This window comes from Pristiophorus japonicus, chromosome 2, assembly GCF_044704955.1.
Source record: "Pristiophorus japonicus isolate sPriJap1 chromosome 2, sPriJap1.hap1, whole genome shotgun sequence".
Taxonomy (NCBI): domain Eukaryota; kingdom Metazoa; phylum Chordata; class Chondrichthyes; family Pristiophoridae; genus Pristiophorus; species Pristiophorus japonicus.
The window spans coordinates 335,905,357-335,926,554 of NC_091978.1; the positions used below are offsets into that span (position 1 = coordinate 335,905,357).

The window sequence follows — 21,198 nt, forward strand, 5'->3', positions numbered from 1 at the left end:
ACAAACAAAACATGTTATAAGAATTGTAAAATTCAGCCATTTTCAGCTGATCTGGTCACACCTGAAGCAGCATCTAACCTAGATCTCTCGACTGTGTTTCACAGATTTCAACAGATCACAAGGACTGGATTTGCATGGCTTTTCGAGTGAGTAAGAGGTGATGCAGTGTCTAATCTTAGATTCTTACTCATTCAGAAAAGATGTTTGGAATGTCTGACAAAGTGACTGAACTGTTGATTTTAATTTTAATTGATACTTGCAAAATATATTAGGAGAAATGACAAAAACCAGCAGTTACATAGCAATATACTAGTTGTTACAGTCTTGTTGAATATCACATGAACAGGAAGCTTTATGTTTAAATAATATAAGCTTTATTAATAGGCATTGCATTGAATCTAAAGTGCAAAAAGTACCTTTTAAAAAAATCTTTCTAAACTAAGGTATGATTTGAGCTGAAACACTAAATCGGGACCAAGGATTTCCCATTAGGATTGCTTTTCATTGACGTATTTTCCACCCAACCGTCCCCACAAAAAGTTTTCATGAACAACACTGAAATAATTGTGAGCTTGCAGAATATCAGGGCTGCTGTGTTTGAGGTTGGAAACCGTCCAGTAAAATGTTGATCTGATGAAAGCACTTTCTCTTTGGTGGTGTGCTTGGCCACAAAAACTGGGTTACAAATGATGCAGTGTTTTTAAATCTTGGGACTCATGGTCATTAGTGAGGAAACTTGTAATCTGTGTCCAAGTAACGTGAGTCTGTTGGGATTGAAGTCAACTGTTTACTAATGCTCTGTCATGGTCATTGTGCACATTGATTGTCAATGTGTGATGGAAGAAGGGTGCGGGAAGATCAGGAGAGGAGAGATAATAAATAACCACTCTGTGATCCGACTACTTTAGATAGTGATAGTTTTTTTTTCCTGCACTGTGCAGGTTTTCTCCCATTTTTGTTTTCTTTAAAGACAGCAGGTGGAAACTTCCTTACATCGTTTTTGTTCTGTGGTTTGTGGCATACATGAATATTATATAAAACTGTACAGAACAGGCCCTGGCAGCATGTTGCAAGGCTGTATCTGAAATGAGGACTTGGTAACATCTTAAACCAGAACTATGAAGCTGGAGTGATTTGTAAACTTCATCTGAACCACGCAATTAGGTTACAGTGCAGCTTTTAATTAGCTCCCTGTGGTCTGTTTAAAATAATTACTGATCCTGGAACTTTTAATGCAATACAATCCATGCCATAATTTTCAGGAGAGAATTAGAAGTCTCCAAGCATGTCCAAGTGACCTCTATGGGAAAGTATTAAAGTCCTTTGTGATCTCATTACTATTGGCTTATTTAAAAAAAATGATTTGCAGGTGATTTGCAAGGAATTCACACGTTCGGAAAAGATTTTCTCTGTGCTGTGCAACATAATTTTTAAACAATGGGTTATGATTATTTTGGTTGAGCTGACAGAGGAATCTTTCCCCGCCATGTATTATATATTTCTAAATAGTCCTATGTCCTTGTACACTATTGCATAAATATTTAGAATTTCAAATATTTTTGAATCAAACTCCCTCTTTTAAAATGAAAAGAAAGACTTGCATTTATATAGCGCCTTTCACGACACGGACATCCCAAAGCGCTTTACAGCCAATGAAAGTACTTTTTGAAGTGTAGTCACTGTTGTAATGTAGGAAACTCAGCAGCCGATTTAGGTGCAGAAGCTCCCACAAACAGCAATGTGATAATGACCAGATAATCAGTTTTAGTGATGTTGATTGAGGGATAAATATTGGCCAGGACACTGGGGATGATTCCCTTGCACTTCTTTGGAAGAAGTGCCATGGGATCTTTTACGTCCAACTGGGGGGTTGATTTAACGTTTAAGCCGAAAGATGGTACCTCCAACAGTGCAGCACTCCCTCAGTACTGCATTGGAGTGTCGGCCTAGATTTTTGAGCTGAATTCTCTGGACTGTGACCTGAACCCACAACCTTCTGACTCTGGCATTAAGCATTTCATAGTTTTAAGTGAGGTTGCACTTATTATGCCAGATTCAGAGTTAACCTATTATAGAGAATTATAATTTCATTTTTGTACTGTTTAAACTAATGAGTTTCGATGCCATCATGGTGAGTGGGCAAGGTTGAGGCAAAGAGAGGGGATGGGGGCTCACAACCGAGCATGATCTTGTCTGTCTTCTACTAACCACAATCCAGTTAGAGTTGATGGATCTCTGCGCTCTTCCAATTCTGGCCTCTAGTGCATCCCTGATTATTAATCATTCCTCCATTGGCGGCCATGCCTTCAGCTGCTTAGGCCCTGAGCTCTGGAACTCCCTCTCTAAACCTCTTTCCACACCGCCCCACTCACCCCCACCCCCACCCCCTTCCTATAAAATGCTCTTTAAAGCCTACCTCTTTGACCAAGTATATCCTAATATCTCATGTGGCTCGGTGTCAAATTTTGTTTGCTAACACTCCCGTGAAGTGCTTTGGGATGTTTCACTATGTTAAAGGCGCTATATAATTCCAAGTTGTTGACTCTGATCATCTCCCTAACCAAAGGGCACTGAAGCAAATTGAGCTTCAGGACTGCAGCAGATAACCAGTGAAGAATCGACTCAATAAAAGAAAGACTTGCATTTATATAGCGCCTTTCATGACCGTGGTACATCCCAAAATACTTTACAGACAAATAAGTGTTTTTTTTTAATCTGTAGTCAGTTTGTAATGTAGAAACAATTCCCATCATAAACACATTTTTGAACTGCAGAGGTTCCAAGAGTGGGCAGCTGGATATATTTTTCTGGCTAAGTGTTGTCACATGTTTGCTGATATTTTATCTGCCTTTATGCTTTGACTGCTGTTTGTGGTATAATGGTATAAGAAATATGAACAGGAGTAGGTCATAAGACCCCTCGAGCCTGCTCCGTGCATGGCCAATCTGATCATGGACTCAGCTCCACTTCCCTGCCCGCTTCCCATAACCCCTTATCTCCTTATCGTTTAAGAAACTGTCTATTTCTGTCTTAAATTTATTTAATGTCCCAGCTTCCACAGCTCTCTGAGGCAGCAAATTCCACAGATTTACAGCCCTCAAAGAAGAAATTTCTCCTCATCTCAGTTCTAAATGGGCGGCCCCTTATTCTAAGATCTAAGGCCCTCTAGTTCTAGTCTCCCCCATCAGTGGAAACATCCTCTCTGCATCCACCTTGTCAAGCCCCCTCATAATCTTATACTTTTCGATAAAATCATCTCTCATTCTTCTGAATTCCAATGAGTAGAGGTCCAACCTACTCAACCTTTCCTCATAAGTCAACCCCCCTCATCCCTGGGATCAACCTAGTGAACCTTCTCTGAACTGCCTCCACAGCAAGTATATCCTTTTGTAAATATGGAAACCAAAACTGCACACAGTATTCCAGGTGTGGCCTCACCAATACCTTATATAGCTGTAGCAAGACTTCCCTGCTTTTAATATTCCATCCACTTTGCAATAAAGGCCAAGATTAACATAGAAACATAGAAAATAGGTGCAGGAGTAGGCCATTCAGCCCTTCGAGCCTGCACTACCTTTCAATATGATCATGGCTGATCATGCACTTCAGTACCCCATTCCTGCTTTCTCTCCATATCCCTTGATCCCTTTAGCCGTAAGGGCCACATCTAACTCCCTTTTGAATATATCTAACGAACTGGCCTCAACAACTTTCTGTGGTAGAGAATTCCACATGCTCAACTCTGAGCGAAGAAGGTTCTCCTCATCTCGGCCCTAAATGGCTTACTCCTTATCCTTAGACTGTGACCCCTGGTTCTGGACTTCCCCAATATCGAACATTCTTCCGACACCTAACCGGTCCAATCCGTTCAGAATTTTATGTTTTTATGAGATCCCCTCTCATTCATCAATTCCATTGAATATAAGCCTAGTCGATCCAGTATTTTTTCTTATGTCAGTCCTGTCATCCCGGGAATCAGCCTGGTGAACCTTCGCTGCACTTCCTCAATAGCAAGAATGTCCTTCCTCAGAGTAGGAGACCAAAACTGTACACAATATTCAAGGTGTGGCCTCACCAAGGTCCTGTACAACTGTAGTAAGACCACCCTGCTCCTATACTCATCCTCTCGCTATGAAGACCAACATGCCATTTGCCGCCTTCACTATCTGCTGTACCTGTATGCCGACTTTCAATGACTGATGTACTATGACATCCAGGTTTCGTTGCACCTCCCCTTTTCCTAATCTGTCACCATTCAGATAATCTGTCTTCCTGTTTTATCACCAAAGTGGATAACCTCACACTTATCTACATTATACCGCATCTGCCATGTATTTGCCCACTCACCTAATCTGTCCAAGTCACCCTGCAACCTCTTAGCATCCTCCTCACAGCTCTCACTGCCACCCAGCTTAATGTCATCTGCAAACTTGGAGATATTATATTCAATTCCTTCGTCTAAATCATTAATGTATATTGTAAATGGCTGGGGTAACAGCACTGAACCTTGTGGTACCCCACTAGTCACTGTCTGCCATTCTGAAAAGGACCCGTTTATTCCTACTCTTTGCTTCCTGTCTGCCAACCAGTTCTCTATCCACGTCAGTACATTACCCCCAATACCAGGTGCTTTAATTTTGCACACTAATCTCTTGTGTGGAACCTTGTCAAAAGCCTTTTGAAAGTCTAAATACACTGGCTCCCCCTTGTCCATTCTACTAGTTACATCCTCAAAAAATTCTAGAAGATTTGTCGAGCATGATTTCCCTTTCATAAATCCTGACTTGGACCGATCTTGTCGCTGCTTTCCAAATGCGCTGCTATTGCATCTTTAATAATTGATTCCAACATTTTCCCCACCACCGATGTCAGGCTGACTGTCTATAATTCCCTGTTTTCTCTCTCCCTCCATTTTTTTTTTTAAAGTGGGGTTACATTAGCTACCCTCCAGTCTGTAGCAACTGATCCAGAGTCTATAGACTGTTGGAAAATGATCACCAATGCATCCACTATTTCTAGGGCCACTTCCTTAAGTACTCTGGGATGCAGACTATCAGGCCCTGGGGATTTATCGGCCTTCAATCCCATCAATTTCCCTAACACAATTTGCTGACTAATAAATATTTCCTTCAGTTCCTCCTTCTCGCTAGACCCTCGGTCCCCTAGTATTTCTGAAGGTTATTTGTGTCTTCCTTAGTGAAGACAGAACCAAAGTATTTGTTCAATTGGTCTGCCATTTCTTTGTTCCCCATTATAAATTCACCTGATTCTAACTGAAGGACCCACATTTGTCTTCACTAATTCCATTGGCCTTCCTGATCACTTGCTGCACCTGCATACTATTCTTTTGTGTTTCATACACAAGTACCTCCAGGTCCCGCTGTACTGTGGCACTTGCAATCTTTCTCCATTTAAATAATAACTTGATCTTTGAATTTTTTTCTGCCAAAATGCTTGACCTCACACTTTCCAACATTATACTCCATTCTATTGTGTACAGAACGATACATAATACTGACACGAGGGGTATGGGTCAATGATTTTTCAGTGGAATAGGGCAGTTTCTGTGTTTATGCAGTTATTTTCTGTTTATGGTTATATAACTGCATGGCATCTCTCGTAATATCCCTAATGGGAAACTGGCATGGCTTCTAATTTAGCTGATTTTCACTGTCAGCAGAGTTTCTGAATAACTGACCTTGCACATTTATTGAGGATTTTATTTTTCTGTTTATACTTTAGAAAGTCATGGTGTAGACTACCTACTTTATTGAAGAAATACAGACGTAAAATGGGCAACATTAACTTGAAATGCATGAAAGGAGCCATGACCTATTTCAAATCCTAAAATGACTGAGTGGGAATGCATTTACACTACAACTGTTGTGTTGGTGAGAAGGAGCTGCGTTTCATTCAAAAAAGCAGTATTCTCTGGGAGGTTGACTTCTGTAATGATGCTATCCACAGAAAGCAGGAAACGAGTTTGCCAGCATTTGCTGAGTCTCTTCGGCAAGTTATTCTCCTTGGATGAAGGAACTGACCTAACTCGAATGCAGTAAGAGATGGACGTCCTAGTCACTTTGTGCCAATGCTTTAGTTGTCGTTAAATGCAGCCTCATCCAAGAATCTAATAACTAAATGTCTAGAGACATGAAAGCAAGTTCAGTTAGACAGCAATCTGGCAGGTGCAGCAATAGGGCATCAAAACTGTTGAGTTCTAATCTCACTATTGACATCTGAACTCTGTTTTTGTTTTTCATAGTAGGTCACTGACAGGAGTTGGCTAGTTTTATTGAAGGAGAATAACGTATGGCGAGACTTAGCTAGTGCTGGTAAAGTTACTTATTGTTTTCCTTAAAACCTACCTCTTTAACCAAGCTTTTGGTCACCTGTCCTAATATCTCCTCCTGTAGCTCGGTGTCAAATTTTAACTGGTAACGCTCCTGTGAAACACCTTGGGATGTTTTACTACATTAAAGGTGCTGTATAAATGGAAGTTGTTGTTGATAAAGAGCACTATTGAAGAAGTCCACCTCTTAGACAGTTCTGCTTCCTTGGATGAGGGAAAATCATGCAGAGGGTGGGATGGGGAAAGTTAATTCCTGATCAAATTGCTCTCAACAGTCAGGTGAGAAAGCTACAAATCTTGACAATCACCTGTCCTTTTTGGATGAGATGTTAAACCGAGGTCCTTCATGAAATGCTTCCTTGCCACTATTTGAGGAGGAGCAGAATGTACTCTCGATGTCCAATCCAACTTTTCTGCCTCGACAAATACCACCCAAAAATTAACCAGTTAGCCATCTAATTTCCTGCTTGTGGGACATTGGTGGTGCAGAATGGCAACTACATTTTGTCTCTTAAGTTGCCGCTCTCTTACAGTAACTCACGTGAAATATCTCCAAGCTCTCATACAGTATGTGATGAGGCACTGTATAAATGCAAGTTGAGCTTTGCAATATCCTTTTGTCACCAGCAGATATCGCTCAAGTACTTTCTACAGAATTCCAGTTATAGTACCTAGTCGCAGGAAATCAATACTACACATTTTTCTTCTAGCGCAGAAACGGCCCATTCATCCCAACAGGTCCATGCTGGTGTACATTGCTGTTCGTGCGCCTCCGCCCACTCTACTTCATTTAACCCCATCAACAGATCCTTCTATTCCTTTCTCCCGCATGTGTTTATCTAGCTTCCCCTTAAATGCATCTATGCTATTCACCTCAACTACTCCATGTGGTACCGAATTCCACATTCTAACCATAGTAATTAAAGTCTTGGGCTAGCATTTGACGAGATGGAAAATATTTCTGAAAATTCTTGCCCTGCCTGAGTACTGAAAATATTTCCATTTGAAAGATGAAATCTGTACAGCATTGTAACTCCCTCGGTGTTCAGTTTAATGGAGTTGTTTGTGTGTTGGACAGACTGGGTGCGTTGGATGTGTTGATCTTATTACAGTGTACCCTTTAGGCTTGTTGCACAGTGTTCAGTACAAAGTGTGTACGTTGATCTTTTTTCTTTTCAAAGTGGGTTGCACGTTCTCAAGTCTGTTTCTACTCTGAGGTGGTGAGCTGGTGCAGACAACCACAACAATTTGTATTTATATAGCGCCTTTAACTTACTGAAACGTCCCAAAGTGCTTCACAGGAGTATTATGAGATTTAAAAAATTTGACACAGAGCTGCTTAAGGAGAAATTAGGGCAGGTGACCAAAAGCTTGGTCAAAGAAGTTTTTAAGGAGCGTCTTGAAGGAGGAAAGAGAAGTAGAGAGGCGGAGCGGTTTAGGGAGGGAATTTCAGAGATTGGGGTCTAGGCAACAGAAGGCATAGCCACCAATGGTTGAGCGATTTATAATCGGGGATGGTCAAGAGGGCAGAATTAGAGGGACGCAGACATCTCTCGAGGTAGGGAGGGGGGTTGTGGGGCTGGGGGAGATTAGAATAGGGAGGGGTGAGGCCATGGAGGGATTTGTAAACAGGAATGAGAATTTTGAAATAGGTGTTGCTTAACCGGCAGCCAATGTCAGTCAGCGAGCACAGGGGTGATGGGTGAGCGGGACTTGGTGCGAGTTATGGCATGGGCAGCTGCGTTTTGGATCACTTCCAGTTTACGTAGGGTAGAATGTGGGAGGCCAGCCTTGGAGTAGTCAAGTCTAGAGGTAACGAAGGCATGAATGAGGACTTCAGCAGTGGCTGGTTTGAGGCAAGAGCCGAGACGGGCGATGCTAATGAGGTGGAAGTAGATGATCTTAGTTATGCTACGGATATGTGGTCGAAAGCTCATTTCAGGGTCAAATGACACCAATGCTGTGAACAGTGTGGTTCAGTCTCAGACAGAAGTTGGGGAGAGGGATGGAGTCAGTGGCTAGACAACGGAATTTGTGGCGGGGACCAAAAACAATGTCTTTGGTCTTCCCAATATTCAATTGGAGAACATTTCTGGTCATCGAGAACTGGATGTCGGACAAGCAGTCTGACAATTTAGAGAATGTGGCGGGAGGGTGGGGTGGCGAATGAGAAAAATGGTAGTGAGGTAGAGCTGGGTGTCATCGTTGAACGATGTGGAAACTGATGCTGTGTTTTCAGATGATGTCGCCAAGGGGCAACATGTAGATGAGAAATAAGAATGGGCCAAGGATAGATCATTGGGGGACACCAGAGGTAATGATGCGGGGGTGGGAAGAGAAGCTATTGTAGGTGATTCTCTGGCTACGATTAGATAGATAAGAATGGAACCAGGCGAGTGCAGTCCCACCCAGCTGGATAACAATGGCGAAGCGTTGGAGAAGGATGGAGTGATCAACTGTGTCAAAGGCTGCAGACAAGCCAAGAAGGACACGGTCACAAACAATGTCATTGATGAGAGCTGTTTCGGTACTGTGGCAGGCGCGGAAACCGGATTGGAGGGATTCAAACATGGAAGTGCTATGGAACTCTTGTGTAGCAGACGGCCAACTGGGGCGATAGTGGCAGTCACTCTGTCTTTTGAACTTTTTTGTTTAAATCATACAGTTTGTAAGGCTTGGCATACATGGGCCATGGAGTTCCCCTTAAGCTGGCTGAATCTTGTAATCTTGTGGCCAACAGCTATTCAAAGAGGTTAATAAGCATCATCAATGTGGATCAAGAGGCCCTTAAGCTGAATGATGGCTTCTGGCTGGCTCAAGGACTGTTGATATTGTGCTCCCATGGCAGCTGGATCTGCCCCCCTCCCAAAGTAGCAGAAGGCATAAAATGCTTTGGGCAGCAAGGAATAGGACCGAGCACAGCTGATGGCAGTGTCGAGAGACTTGGGTAACTGAACAAGCCCAGGTGTTTCAGCCATCAGTGAGCCATAGTCTGGCACAATCCCAATGTTAGTAATGCTGAATAGGTGGATGGTTAAACTGAAAGGGTGATGGCACAGTTGAACCTGCTACAAATACCGCTGTGGTGCTCTGTTCATTATATGAATGAAGGAAAACCTTTGATTTTAAACACAGTAAAATGATTCTGATTTGGATGTTTGGCAAATTCTAATAAAATGCGTACTGCTACAACAAAAGCTTGCATTTATATAGCACCTTTAACGTAGAAAAACACTAAGAGTGTAATAATAAAAAAAACTGGTGAGTCAAAGGAGGAGATTTTAGGAAGAGTGATCCAAGGGGTGATTTTGGTCAGAGGTGGGTGTTAAGGAGGATCTTAAAGGAGGAGTGGGAGGTGGAGAGGCAAAGAGGTGTAGGGAGGCAATTACAGAGTGTAGGCCTAGGCTGAAGGCACGACCACCAGTGGTAGGGCAAAAGGATTTGTGATGCACGAGATGCCAGATTTGAAGGAACAGAGCTCTCGGCGGGTTGTGGACCTGGGTACAGAGATAAGGAGTGGCAATGCCATGAAGGGATTTAAACATAATTTTAATTTAGAGGTGTTGGGAGACTGGGAGCCAATGTAGGTCAGCAAGTATAGGGGTGATGGGCAAGTGAGAATTGATGTGGGATAGGATATGAGCAGCAGAGTTTTGAAAGAACTGAAGTTTATGGAAGGTGAAGGATGGGAGTCTGGCCAAGAGAGCATTTGAATAGTCAAGTCTGGAGGTGCCAAAGTTATGGATGAGCATTTTGGAGCAAGTGGACTGAGGCAGAGGTGAAGCTGGCCGATGTTAGAGGTGGAAGTCTTGTGATGGAGAGGATATGGTGTCGGAAACTCAGCTTCGATTCAAATAGAATGCTGAGGTTGTGTCCAGTCTGCTTTAAGCTGAGTCAGTGGCCAGAGAGGGGGATGGAATCGATGGTGAGGTTATGAAGCTTGTGGCAGGGCCGAAGATGATTGCTTCAGTCTTGCCAGTGTTTAATTGGAGGAAATTACAGCTCATCCATAATTGGATGTCTGACAGCACTGAGAAGGTGGATGGGTCGAGAGATGTGCTGGATGAGATCAGGTTACCTCACTTTTTCAGATGCAGAAGGAAGTCGTTTGGAAGGCATTAGGGTGATGAGTGTGAGAAATACAATAAATTGATGACCATGTTTGTGATTGAGACAATGGGAATAGAGAGGCCATTGAGATGGTAAGGTTGAGTGGAGGCCCGTGAATATGGATAGGACCTTTTTTATATGGAGGAAGAAGTTTCGGGAAGATCGGAGGGCAATGAAATAGGAGGGGAAGAGGGTAAAGTGAGTTGAGATTGAAATCACCACGGAAGAGGAGTTGCTGAGTGCAGAGGCTGAGGAGGAAAGGAAGGAGGATATCTCCATGAGAAGCTTGGGTGGGCGGTAGAGAACAAGAGTTTTTAAAGGAGAGATGAGAGGGGTGGAACACAATGACCTGCTCGAATGAGGAAAAGGTAAACGAGGAGTAGGGGAGAGACCAAGGTGTGGTTTCGTGATGAGGGCCACACCATCGTCGTAGCAATTTGGTGGGACAGATGGTGTAAAGTACAGCCAAGCGTGGAAGCTCCAGTAATAAGCAAGATGGCGTCATCTTTGAGCCAAGTTTCTGTCAAAGCCACGATACCTGTGCAATCATCTACAATAAGGTGGTGGATAGCAAGGGCTTTGTTTGCAAGTGAATGGATATTCTGGAGGGAAACGTGGAGTGCGACGGTAATTGCTGATCCCTTGACCGAGTCCAAGGGTGCAGCGGTGGGTGGGATAAGTTGGACAGGAAGGAGGTTGATGAGGTTAGCCTCCAGTGGGCATTTGGGTAGGGATTTGGGTGCAAAGTACTAGGGTGGAGAAATGAAAGGTTGCATGACTGGTTCACAGGAAGGGGAAAAGAAAGGAGAGAAGGGTCCAAGATGGGTTAGGAGAAGAAATAGAGATGGGGTAATGGGTTCCGGTCTGGAGCAGCAGCTAAAATGCGCACACGGATGGACACTGAAGGAATGCAAGCCGCATAGACATGGCAATGATTAGGAGACACATGTCCCGATTGTAAACTAATAGGAAGGAGACAATAGGAAAGAGTCCAACGTTAAAAGTTTGAGGCCCTGTCGTGGGCTGAAGTTGTCTTGTAGAAGGGGTGGAGTCAGCTTGGAGCATTGAATAATCGAAGTCCAAGTTTGGAGACAGTTTTGGAAAGTGTGCGAGTCCACAAGCTGTTCGAGGGGTAGGCTATCTGGCTGCAATGCTGAGGGTCATCCAATGGAAAATGGAGAGCTGAGGAGATGTGGAGAGTTGACCATGAGCCAGCATAATATTGGCAATCTTAAAAAAAAAAAAGTTACAACTTTTTACAGATACAGTACCAGAGGCTGTCACTGGGATCCTTTTTACTGCTATTTTAAAAGTGAAATTCATTCTTCGGCACATCGCTGTTCAATTTATGAACAATCTGATTCCTGTGTTGGTAGCAACTTTTACCTACTTTTGATTATTTTCCTACATAATTCCATATTGGCTTCATGGAATTGTTGTTTGTCGGGGCTAATCATTCAAAATGGTCTCAATAAAATTGCTGGTTACTGAGAAGGAATGGGAGGATGAAGATAATGGATCTAGCTACTCCTACAATTGTAACTTTTTAGTTTTAAAAAAAAATATGCTTGCAGTGAAACTGTATAACAGTTAATAGTTTAAAAACACAGAAATGGAGACAAACTAGTGCAGAGTGCTTCCAGTATTATTACAATAAGGACACATGGTTTTAAAATCTGAAACTGGAAGTTTACTTTGGTTCTTTCTCTTTTCTCTTAACTTAATGCCTTTAGAAAGCATTATACAAACAATTGCCTGAATTGCCCCCGTATGTGCTGTAAGCTTCCATGGTTCTTTGGTTTTTATGACCTGCACCCAAGAGACTGTGATTTTTATCATTTGCCACTTGGCAGATCAACTGTTAAAGTGGCAGTTTTACAGAATTACGACTGTTTTTATCAATGTGATCTTTCCCTTCCCCCTGGTGCTTATAAGTACTAGGTAATAGTGGAACAACAACATGGAATTCAACCATGCAAAAGAAACTACTCGACTCTCTAGCCTCACTGTCTTGATTCAAAAACAATCCTGTCGTGGCATTTCTGTGATCGCAAAGCGAGAAAGAAATTATAACATTTAAAAGTGCGTAACTAACTTATGGCTACTCCCCTAAATTCATTTTGAGGGGTGTATATTAAAAAAAGCACTGAGGATATTAATCTTCAGCACCACCGAGGTTTAACTTTGTGTTAAATAGTGTCTATGAAATGGAACAACCCCCTATCAATTTTTTTTTTGAAATTCGTAGCCAATCGTTCCAATTCTTTGTCAAATCACAAACACCAGAGGTCACCTTGGGCCCATTCAAGGATCACTCTGCGCCAATGCTCTTAGCCAAAAGGCCTAGAGCCACTGCACCATTCCTGGAAGTACTGCAATACCAGGTTCGTGCCATGGAGGTGGATGGGTCAGGTCCCCCACACACCTCCGTGGAGGTGGATGGGTCAAGCCACCCCACCCACCTCCTATTTCCAAAAAAGCAAGCATATACCTTCCTGATCCAGGGAGAACCACCCTGGGGTTATGGTGGCTACTCCCCTGTCAGGTCAGTTACGCATGATCTTAGCCAAAAGGCCTATCAATTACCTAAGCTGAACAAAGCCCTTGCTACATCAGTGCAGAGCTTGTCTGGTGTTGTAGTGACTTATGTTCATTCTGCTCACTGGTGCCCTCTGTTGTTCTTCAACTTTCAAAAAAAAAGTCCATACACATGCATAAATAGTCTTTCACTCATCCTGGCAATACAATTTCAACAAGACTGATTCTTTTAAGTGAAAATAAAGTTTAAATACGGAAAGTGTCCAATTTTGAGTGTTTCCAGTCTTATAACAGTAAGAACATCAAATTTAAATAATCTGAAATTAAAAGTTTATTTTGGTTTCTCTCTTTCTTTGTCTATAGCTTTCAAAAGCCAATAAATTAACGTGCTTTCTTTTTCTTTTGCAGGTACAGTAACCTCTCTCAGAAGCTCTGCTTAACTGGAATGACATTTTCCTCAAGTCATAAACGGAAAAAGTGGGATCCAGAAAGGAAACTTGCTCCGGGGGGACTTATTTCTGTGCTGCACAATTTTTTCTTGTGTGTTATGTTTTGAAGAACACTTCTGTTAAGTGCTGTACGATTCTGTATGTGCCCAAAACGAAAGGGTCTTTTCAGTTTTGGGAGACTCTTGAGTGCAGTGAGGAAGGTTTGTTTACAGCACCCATAGAGGCCCCAGGGAATGTGCTATGACATCAGCGGTGGTGGATAGTGGAGGCCTGGTGTTTGACTTTGCCAGTAATGGAATGGAGAACCATCAGCAGCAGGTCAGCGAAGGGGCATTTTTTTTGACACATACCATGCTTCTATCTTATTTAACTGTTGTGTATGTGCTACCTTGATGCTTTTTCGACATCGTTCCAGAACTAACTATTGTATTTCTGGAATATTGTATGCTGTCAGCCTCTGGAAAATGTTGAGTCTATCGAATCAAAACTGTTTTTCTTTACATAATTTGTGTGCCTTTCTGCACTTTCAATGTGTGTGTAAGTGCACAACTACTAACTTTTCTAAATTAAGTTTTTCAACTCTTAATATGCAGCAATATACAGTGCAGACTGAATTTATTCATACTCCTATTTATGCACCAGTATTTTTGTGGGAGTTGAGGCTTAATTTTTCACAAACCAGTTATATGCAATTGAGACTTTTTTAGTTGATTTTGCATAGACAGTGGATTTTTGGTCCAATAGGCTAACTACTACTCTGGTTTTGCAGCAACTGGTAGCATTTACTATTTGATATTTTAGCTTCAGTTTACGAGATCAACAGGAGTCGCAGCTTCAGAGACCAGCAAAAGTCTGGTTGCCGGCAATTGTTGAGAATATTTCATTTTCAAACTGAAAGACATAATGGGTCTCATCCGGACACGACACAGTTTGATTAGGTAATCTAAATTACCAAGGCTTCTTCAGCGACACCTCCCTAACCCACGACCTCCGCCACCTAGGAGGACTGGGGCAGCAGGTGCATGGGAACACCATCATCCAAGTCACACACCATCCTAACTTGGACACATATCGGCATTCCATCATCGTCGCTGGGTCAAAATCCTGGAACTCCCTACCGAATAACATTGTTAGGAGCACCTTCTCATAGATGCAGGGATTTAAGAAGGCGGCTTACCGCCACCACCTTGAGGGCAACTAGGGATGGACAGTAAAAGGCCGAACCTGCCAGCGATGCCCACATCCCAACAATGATTTTTTTTCAAGTAGAATAATTATAAGCAGATCACTTGTTTCTGAGTCAGAAAGTTGTGGGTTTAAGACCCCTTCAGTACTTGAGCACATAATCTAGGCTGACACTGCATTGAACTAATGAGGGAGAGCTGCATTGCTGGAGTTGTCTTCTTTCAGATGAGACATTAAATCATCTCCTGCCTTTTCAGCTGAATGTAGAAGATCTCATGGCATTATTCGAAGAGCCAGTAGTTCTGTTTCCAAGCCAACATTCCTCAATCAATCAACACCTCCAGAAAAACAGATTATCCGGTTATTGTTTCATTTGCAGTTTGTGGAATCTTTTGTGCAAAGTGGCTGCTCTGTTTGCCTACAAAAAGGGAATTCAGTGATTTAAAAAATAAAAACAGAAAATGCTGGAAATATTCAGTAGGTCAAGCAGCATCTGTGGAGAGAGAGAAACAGAGTTAATGTTTCAGGTCGATGACCCTTGGTCAGAACTCTGGTTATAAAGCTCACTGTCAGTCTAAGTGGCAGGATACATTTGATTTTCTGCCAGTCTCGATTATGATGGGGAAGAGAGGGGCCTCCACTACAGCAGATAATCGAGAGTCCATTGTAATTTGAAAGCGCTCCTGTATACATCAGGTGCACCATTCAGTGATACATTTTATATTATGTTGCATATAGGGCGTTGAGAAATTTGGATGAAACTTTCATTAATGTGCCAGTGTTAACATGCAATGGGGAAAAAAAGTGTTGCGATTTGTGAAACCATTTATAATTTAAAATTTCCCCCTTCTCAAGGTTGTTTTGACAGGGCTGTGTGAGGTGTTTTGTGTGTGTGTGGTTTTTATTTGCTGATGCAATTTTGGCTTAAGGGGATTGCTGACCTTGTGTGCAAGAAACTTTGCAGCAAAATACAAATAGACCTGAATACTTGGTGGAGGATTACCATTCTTCTTGTGTAGGTCTATAAAGTAGGCTATTTTACCAGGGGTGCGGGGTGGGACAACATCATTTGATGTCCACATAGGTGCACTTTTCTGCAGGGGTTGCTGGAGAATAAACTCTGGCTAGTTTCTTCTCCCTAGTCCCTGGGCACTGTAGGACCCTCAATGTGTCTGCCAACGGAGCCATCAGGAAGCTGAAACCTCATGTTTAAATCTAGTTACTGCTAAAAATGAAAGGATTCATGCGTGAAGGAGTGGCTGGACTTTAGCATGCTGGCCACCAAGTGCCATGGAGTGTGATGGACACAGGGTTCAAATTCTGTTTTGTTCTGTCCTGGTCTGAGCCATGTCAAGCAGGGAGATGCCGAACACAGACATGGACTACTTTGTGTCCAAGATCAAGGACATTTGCACAACTGCTGGTGCCTCTGCCTCCTCCCCTTGACTCATTAGTGCCATCTTTCTCTACACGAGTACTACTATAAAGACAGTTGTTTTAATGTGGATTAATGCCTGAGGTGTTGCAAGAGGACATCCAATGGAGAATGACCGACTAGCAAATTCATTCCAGTGCTTTTAAACTGTTTAGATTAGGTACAAATTCTCATTTTGAATTTTTCACAAAGCTCTGCATTGGAGAATATTTTGAAGTATTTATAATATAATTGTATGTCATTAGTGAGGAAGGAGTGTTCCTTTTTTTTAAAAAATGCTTCCTTCGATTTCAACCTCGCCAGGTTCAGGTATCATGCTCTCAAAGTACTTGTAATTCACCCTGCTGCATTTAGTGTCTGGTGTGTCTTTCAGATCTATATTAAAGCTCTGAGCTCACGCTGCTCATTATTGGTCAGTGGAATTGTTTTTTTTTAATTGGTCTCTTTTGAGCATTGTTATATCAGCAAATACTCACCAGCATTTGGGAGAAAGGAGAGGCACCACTAGTCAGTCTGAATAGACGACGTCATTAATATCCGTGATAGGTAGACGGATGCGCATCAAGAGATTTCCTTCTTTGGTTTGCATAACTATTACACCCCTTCCCTAACAAAATGAAGAATATAGGGAAGGTTTCACAGAACATTTCCAAAATTGGTTTTATTTAATTGAGCTTTCTCAAACCAGTTTTAGTCTTGATAATTTGTTCAACATTTAGAATAACAATTGGAGACTGGGTGGAGAGTGATAACTTTTACACCTGGAATAATTATTGCTATTTTCAAGAAAACCTAGAAGCAAAGATTTTTTTTAAAATTGATTCTCCCAGCAATTTTTTTGCTACATGGGTGTGTACTGTTGAAAAATGACCGCTGTGAGATAGGGCAGTTATGGAAATTCAAAGTCCCGTAATCAAGAGCTTCCTTTCTGTGTCTGAGTTCCTTTTTGAAAATATGGGATTGGATGCTGTCAGTACAGACTGTGACCTTGAATAGTAATTTGTTACTGCTAAAACATTTAAATCTTCCATGTTTTCATCAAACATGATTAATCACTTCCCTTCTCCAGACAACTCTGCACCTTCCAAAAACTTTGGACTGAGAATTATTCACACCCTGTTTTGAACCCTTCTAAAAGACCGTATGTACGTGGCTTCAATAAGTGAACTCTCATGATTTCCGACAGACTTGACAAGTGACTTCCCCCCCCCCCCCCACCACCTCCCCTGCCTCTCATCCGAGCCTGTGTTCCCTTGAAAAAGAGTCCTGTTCAGAATTGCCAGTGCACTAGTCTGTCCCACCTGGTACTCATTCTGTACCGTACCCAAATTTGATGTCGCCGTTACTTAAAACATACGATCTTCAAACATAGTGAAACATATTCTGTCTTTAGGTCCCAAAAAGCAAAGTTTCATTGCATTTTAATGAATCCTGGAACTAAGACATATCTAGAGGATGCTAAGCCCATCTTATGGTGACGTGGATTCAAACTGAGTGTGATCCAAGCTGTTCACGCCCCATCATGAGCAGGCACAGTGGTGAAGCCCAAAATAAAAACAAGATACCAATGTGTTTTTTTTTAAAAAAGGAATCTCGTGCAAAAAAAAAAAATCGTCTTGGCTGTTGCAATATTTCTTACCCTCTTGGCCCAGACCTAGTTTTTTGTTATTTCGGTATAAATAGAAGCTTATTTATTTTTACAGTTTATGTTCTAATAAATTGGCATTGATGTGAAACGTGGCAATGCTGTACATTGTGCTTGTTTTTACTGGCAGTACATTTAGCTGTGTCATGGTACAGTGTGTATGCAAAAGCAGGTGGGTATCCTTCCTCAGTGATCAGCTAGGACCATGAATGTTGAGTATCTGTGCATTTTATGTTGTGCATTTTTTATCCCACATTACAGAAATTGCTACATATAGTATAGCAGCTAAGAATTCATTTTGTTTTTGTCAATTGAACATTGTATGTATGCATTAGTTTTTGTATGAGCTGTCGGGTGCTTTAGTGCCAGGGTAAATATTCTCTCTCGCTAATATCTGGTGCTGTAAATTACATTTTTAATACCACAAGTTCTGGGCTGTCATGATCCACGGTCACAGTAGGGAAGCAGACTTTGTTGATTAATGTTTATATAATATGTATTACCATAAATGCTGTAAACCTTCCATTGTGCTGGAGTACAAATGATTTATATTTGTTTGCACTGTGTCAGCGTTCATTATTTAGATATGAAAACTAGCTCCCTCGATCGCTCTGCTAGGGTATACACTGCCTGGTGTGATACTGAGTCATTTCGGTAAGACGGTCTGATGCCAATCAACCAATATGTGCAATAATGCTGTGCTTTCTGGAGCTCTTCTCACACCAGGGACAAGAATCCAGGCTTGGTTTGACATTTTTTATTTTATTTTTAGTGTAGCGCAGTGAGCTACATGCCACCAGAAAACTAATTATTTGCAGAAATATTTTGAGGATATAAATCTGTTCAATTTTCTCTCTTGGCCACATACCAGCAACAGCCAAGAGTGCAGGCAGGTGCTGCTAAGCCTCTGCCAATCCTTGGAGGTGCCTCTTTCACCCATGGTGCTGCTTGTTCCCATTTGGTATGGCAGAAATTAGTACTGTACTCTGCTATGGTAGTGGTACACATTGGAGATTTATATAAAAAAGCATCAACTTCATTTTGCAAACCTGAGTTTTTTTTTTAAAAACTTTTTTCTGAGATACTTGTATCACTATGCCATTGCAAATATTTATTACAGAACCTTTTGATTGTCCTGCTATAAAATTGACTCGGAATTGTGTAGGAAATAGAATGTCTCTTATTCCAAATGAATGTGACATTTTGTTTCTAAAACCAATGCAAAATTGCTATGTAAATCTGGCAAAGCCAAGAACCGCAGACGAACACTGACCAGTTTGAAGTCCTGGAGTAAATGAGCTCCACTGACAAACCCCTATAGTAAAAACTGAAGTTTGCTGCTGCTTCAACGCACTCCTGGTCTCGATAGCTAGCATGTGATACTTCTGCTTTTTCGTTGAGAGAAGGTGAGGAAACTGGTTACATAAGAACATAAGAATTAGGAACAGGAGTCGGCCATCTAGCCCCTCGAGCCTGCTCCTCCATTCAACAAGATCATGGCTGATCTGGCCGTGGACTCAGCTCCACTTACCCGCCCGCTCCCCGTAACCCTTAATTCTCTTATTGGTTAAAAATCTATCTATCTGTGACTTGAATACATTCAATGAGCTAGCCTCAACTGCTTCCTTGGGCAGAGAATTCCACAGATTCACAACCCTCTGGGAGAAGAAATTAAATTGGTTTTAAATTGGCTCCCCCGTATTTTGAGGCTGTGCCCCCTAGTTCTAGTCTCCCCGACCAGTGGAAACAACCTCTCTGCCTCTATCTTGTCTATCCCTTTCATTATTTTAAATGTTTCTATAAGATCACCCCTCATCCTTCTGAACTCCAACGAGTAAAGACCCAGTCTACTCAATCTATCATCATAAGGTAACCCCCTCATCTCCGGAATCAGCCTAGTGAATCATCTCTGTACCCCCTCCAAAGCCAGTATATCCTTCCTTAAGTAAGGTGACCAAAACTGCACGCAGTACTCCAGGTGCGGCCTTACCAATACCCTATACGGTTCCAAAGTTTGACTCCTTTTGAAGTACTGTTACACGGGTACCAACAGTTCCTTGGTACTTGTGTGAGCAAGTGTTGCCAGGCTTATTCAACTTGGGGGGCCATCACAACCTACTTCAATTCTATGCTCACCCGATGTCCATCACACAAACATGGACTTTCAGTAGGAGACTGGATGGTAAGCAGAATCAGGAACTCTAGATTTATTACTCCCTCCTTACTCCAGGGGTGCTGGGGCCAATTGTAACTCGTATAGAGGTTTACTTACCGTGGCCATTTTGTGGAAACCAGTTGAAGACATTTGGAATAAGTGGCAGCAATTCTCTTGTTGTGTAAGAAGCAGCTAAAGTGAATATGGGAAGAGCCGGTGTTGAAAGTGTAAGAAATGCAGGCACTTTCTTTCTTTCCCTCTGGCAGCTTTTGAAACTGCCTCGGGTATAAATGGAACAGTTTTACAAGCTGCTGGATTCATTTGATGTATTTGACATTCAAACCATCTTGGCATTGTATTAAATCATGTTCCGCATCTGCTTAAACATAAAGCCTTCTCCCAAGTAAAACCGTGGCTACTAAATAGATTACATTCAAAAATATATATTTTTAAATCAATATACACAATTTTTATGAAGTGATGGCATTTTCCATAAATATTAATAAATATTGTAAATAGACGAAGATGATGCTTTCTTTTTGATGACTGTTAATGTACAATGAGTTGTGCTGTGTTTTATTTTATCTAAAGGCTGACCATAACATAAAGATAGAAACAACAAAAGGTCATTCGGCCCACCTAATGAGCGCTGTGTCATGTAGAGAACACGCTCAGATCATTTTTGTCTCTCCCTGCCGCCTCCCCACATCACCCCACCTGGAGCCTAGTTCCAAGTCAGTGTCTCTCAATTGGGAATCTTCAGCAAGGGGAAGAGAGCAATCAAGGCTGCCGGTCTTTTCATGACTACCACTGTTGCCGGTGGGAGTACTGCACTAAGACTAACCAATTAGCTGTTTCATTAATGACAGATATGCCAAAAACCACAGTGACTTAATGACTGAATGCAAAATATCGAAGATCCGTGTAATTAAAAAAAAAAAAAAAAAATTGCTGTGCTGAGCAGCCTATTTTTATGGATGCATTTTTACGATTCTTTGTGTGTTTTGTGCTACTTTGCCCTGTAGGAATCAGAAATGGGTACAGGCTACCCTGCAGTGATTGTGGAGCCAGTTCCCAGTGCCAGGTTTGACCAGGTCTATGCAGCACAGATACTGGTCTACAATGATGAAACTTACTTGTTGCAAGATGTTGCAGAAGAACAGGAGATTGAGACAGATTCGTCAGAAACAGGTAAGAGCTGTACTAATGGAAAAAATACCACCTACAACTGATCCTGAAATCCTGTGGATTAAAATGAACTCCCTTCAGCGCAACATCAAAGGTGGTGGGTGAGGGGAGGGAAGGGAGAGAGGAAATTGATGATTATTCCTA

General features: G+C 41.9%; 1 protein-coding gene across 4 annotated transcripts in view; it reads left to right on the forward strand.

Moving 5' to 3' along the window:
• Window positions 1-21,198, forward strand: part of LOC139248576 (ETS-related transcription factor Elf-2-like) — a 170,540-nt gene that overhangs the window by 51,921 nt on the left and 97,421 nt on the right. For 3 of the 4 annotated variants that reach the window (XM_070872158.1, XM_070872155.1, XM_070872156.1), the window contains exons 2-3: window positions 13,406-13,764; window positions 20,892-21,057. In XM_070872158.1, the coding sequence (XP_070728259.1) occupies window positions 13,687-13,764; window positions 20,892-21,057 (244 nt within the window). In that variant the 5' untranslated portion in view covers window positions 13,406-13,686. The remainder of the gene's footprint in view (window positions 1-13,405; window positions 13,765-20,891; window positions 21,058-21,198) is intronic. The other variant, XM_070872157.1, reaches the window with a different exon arrangement.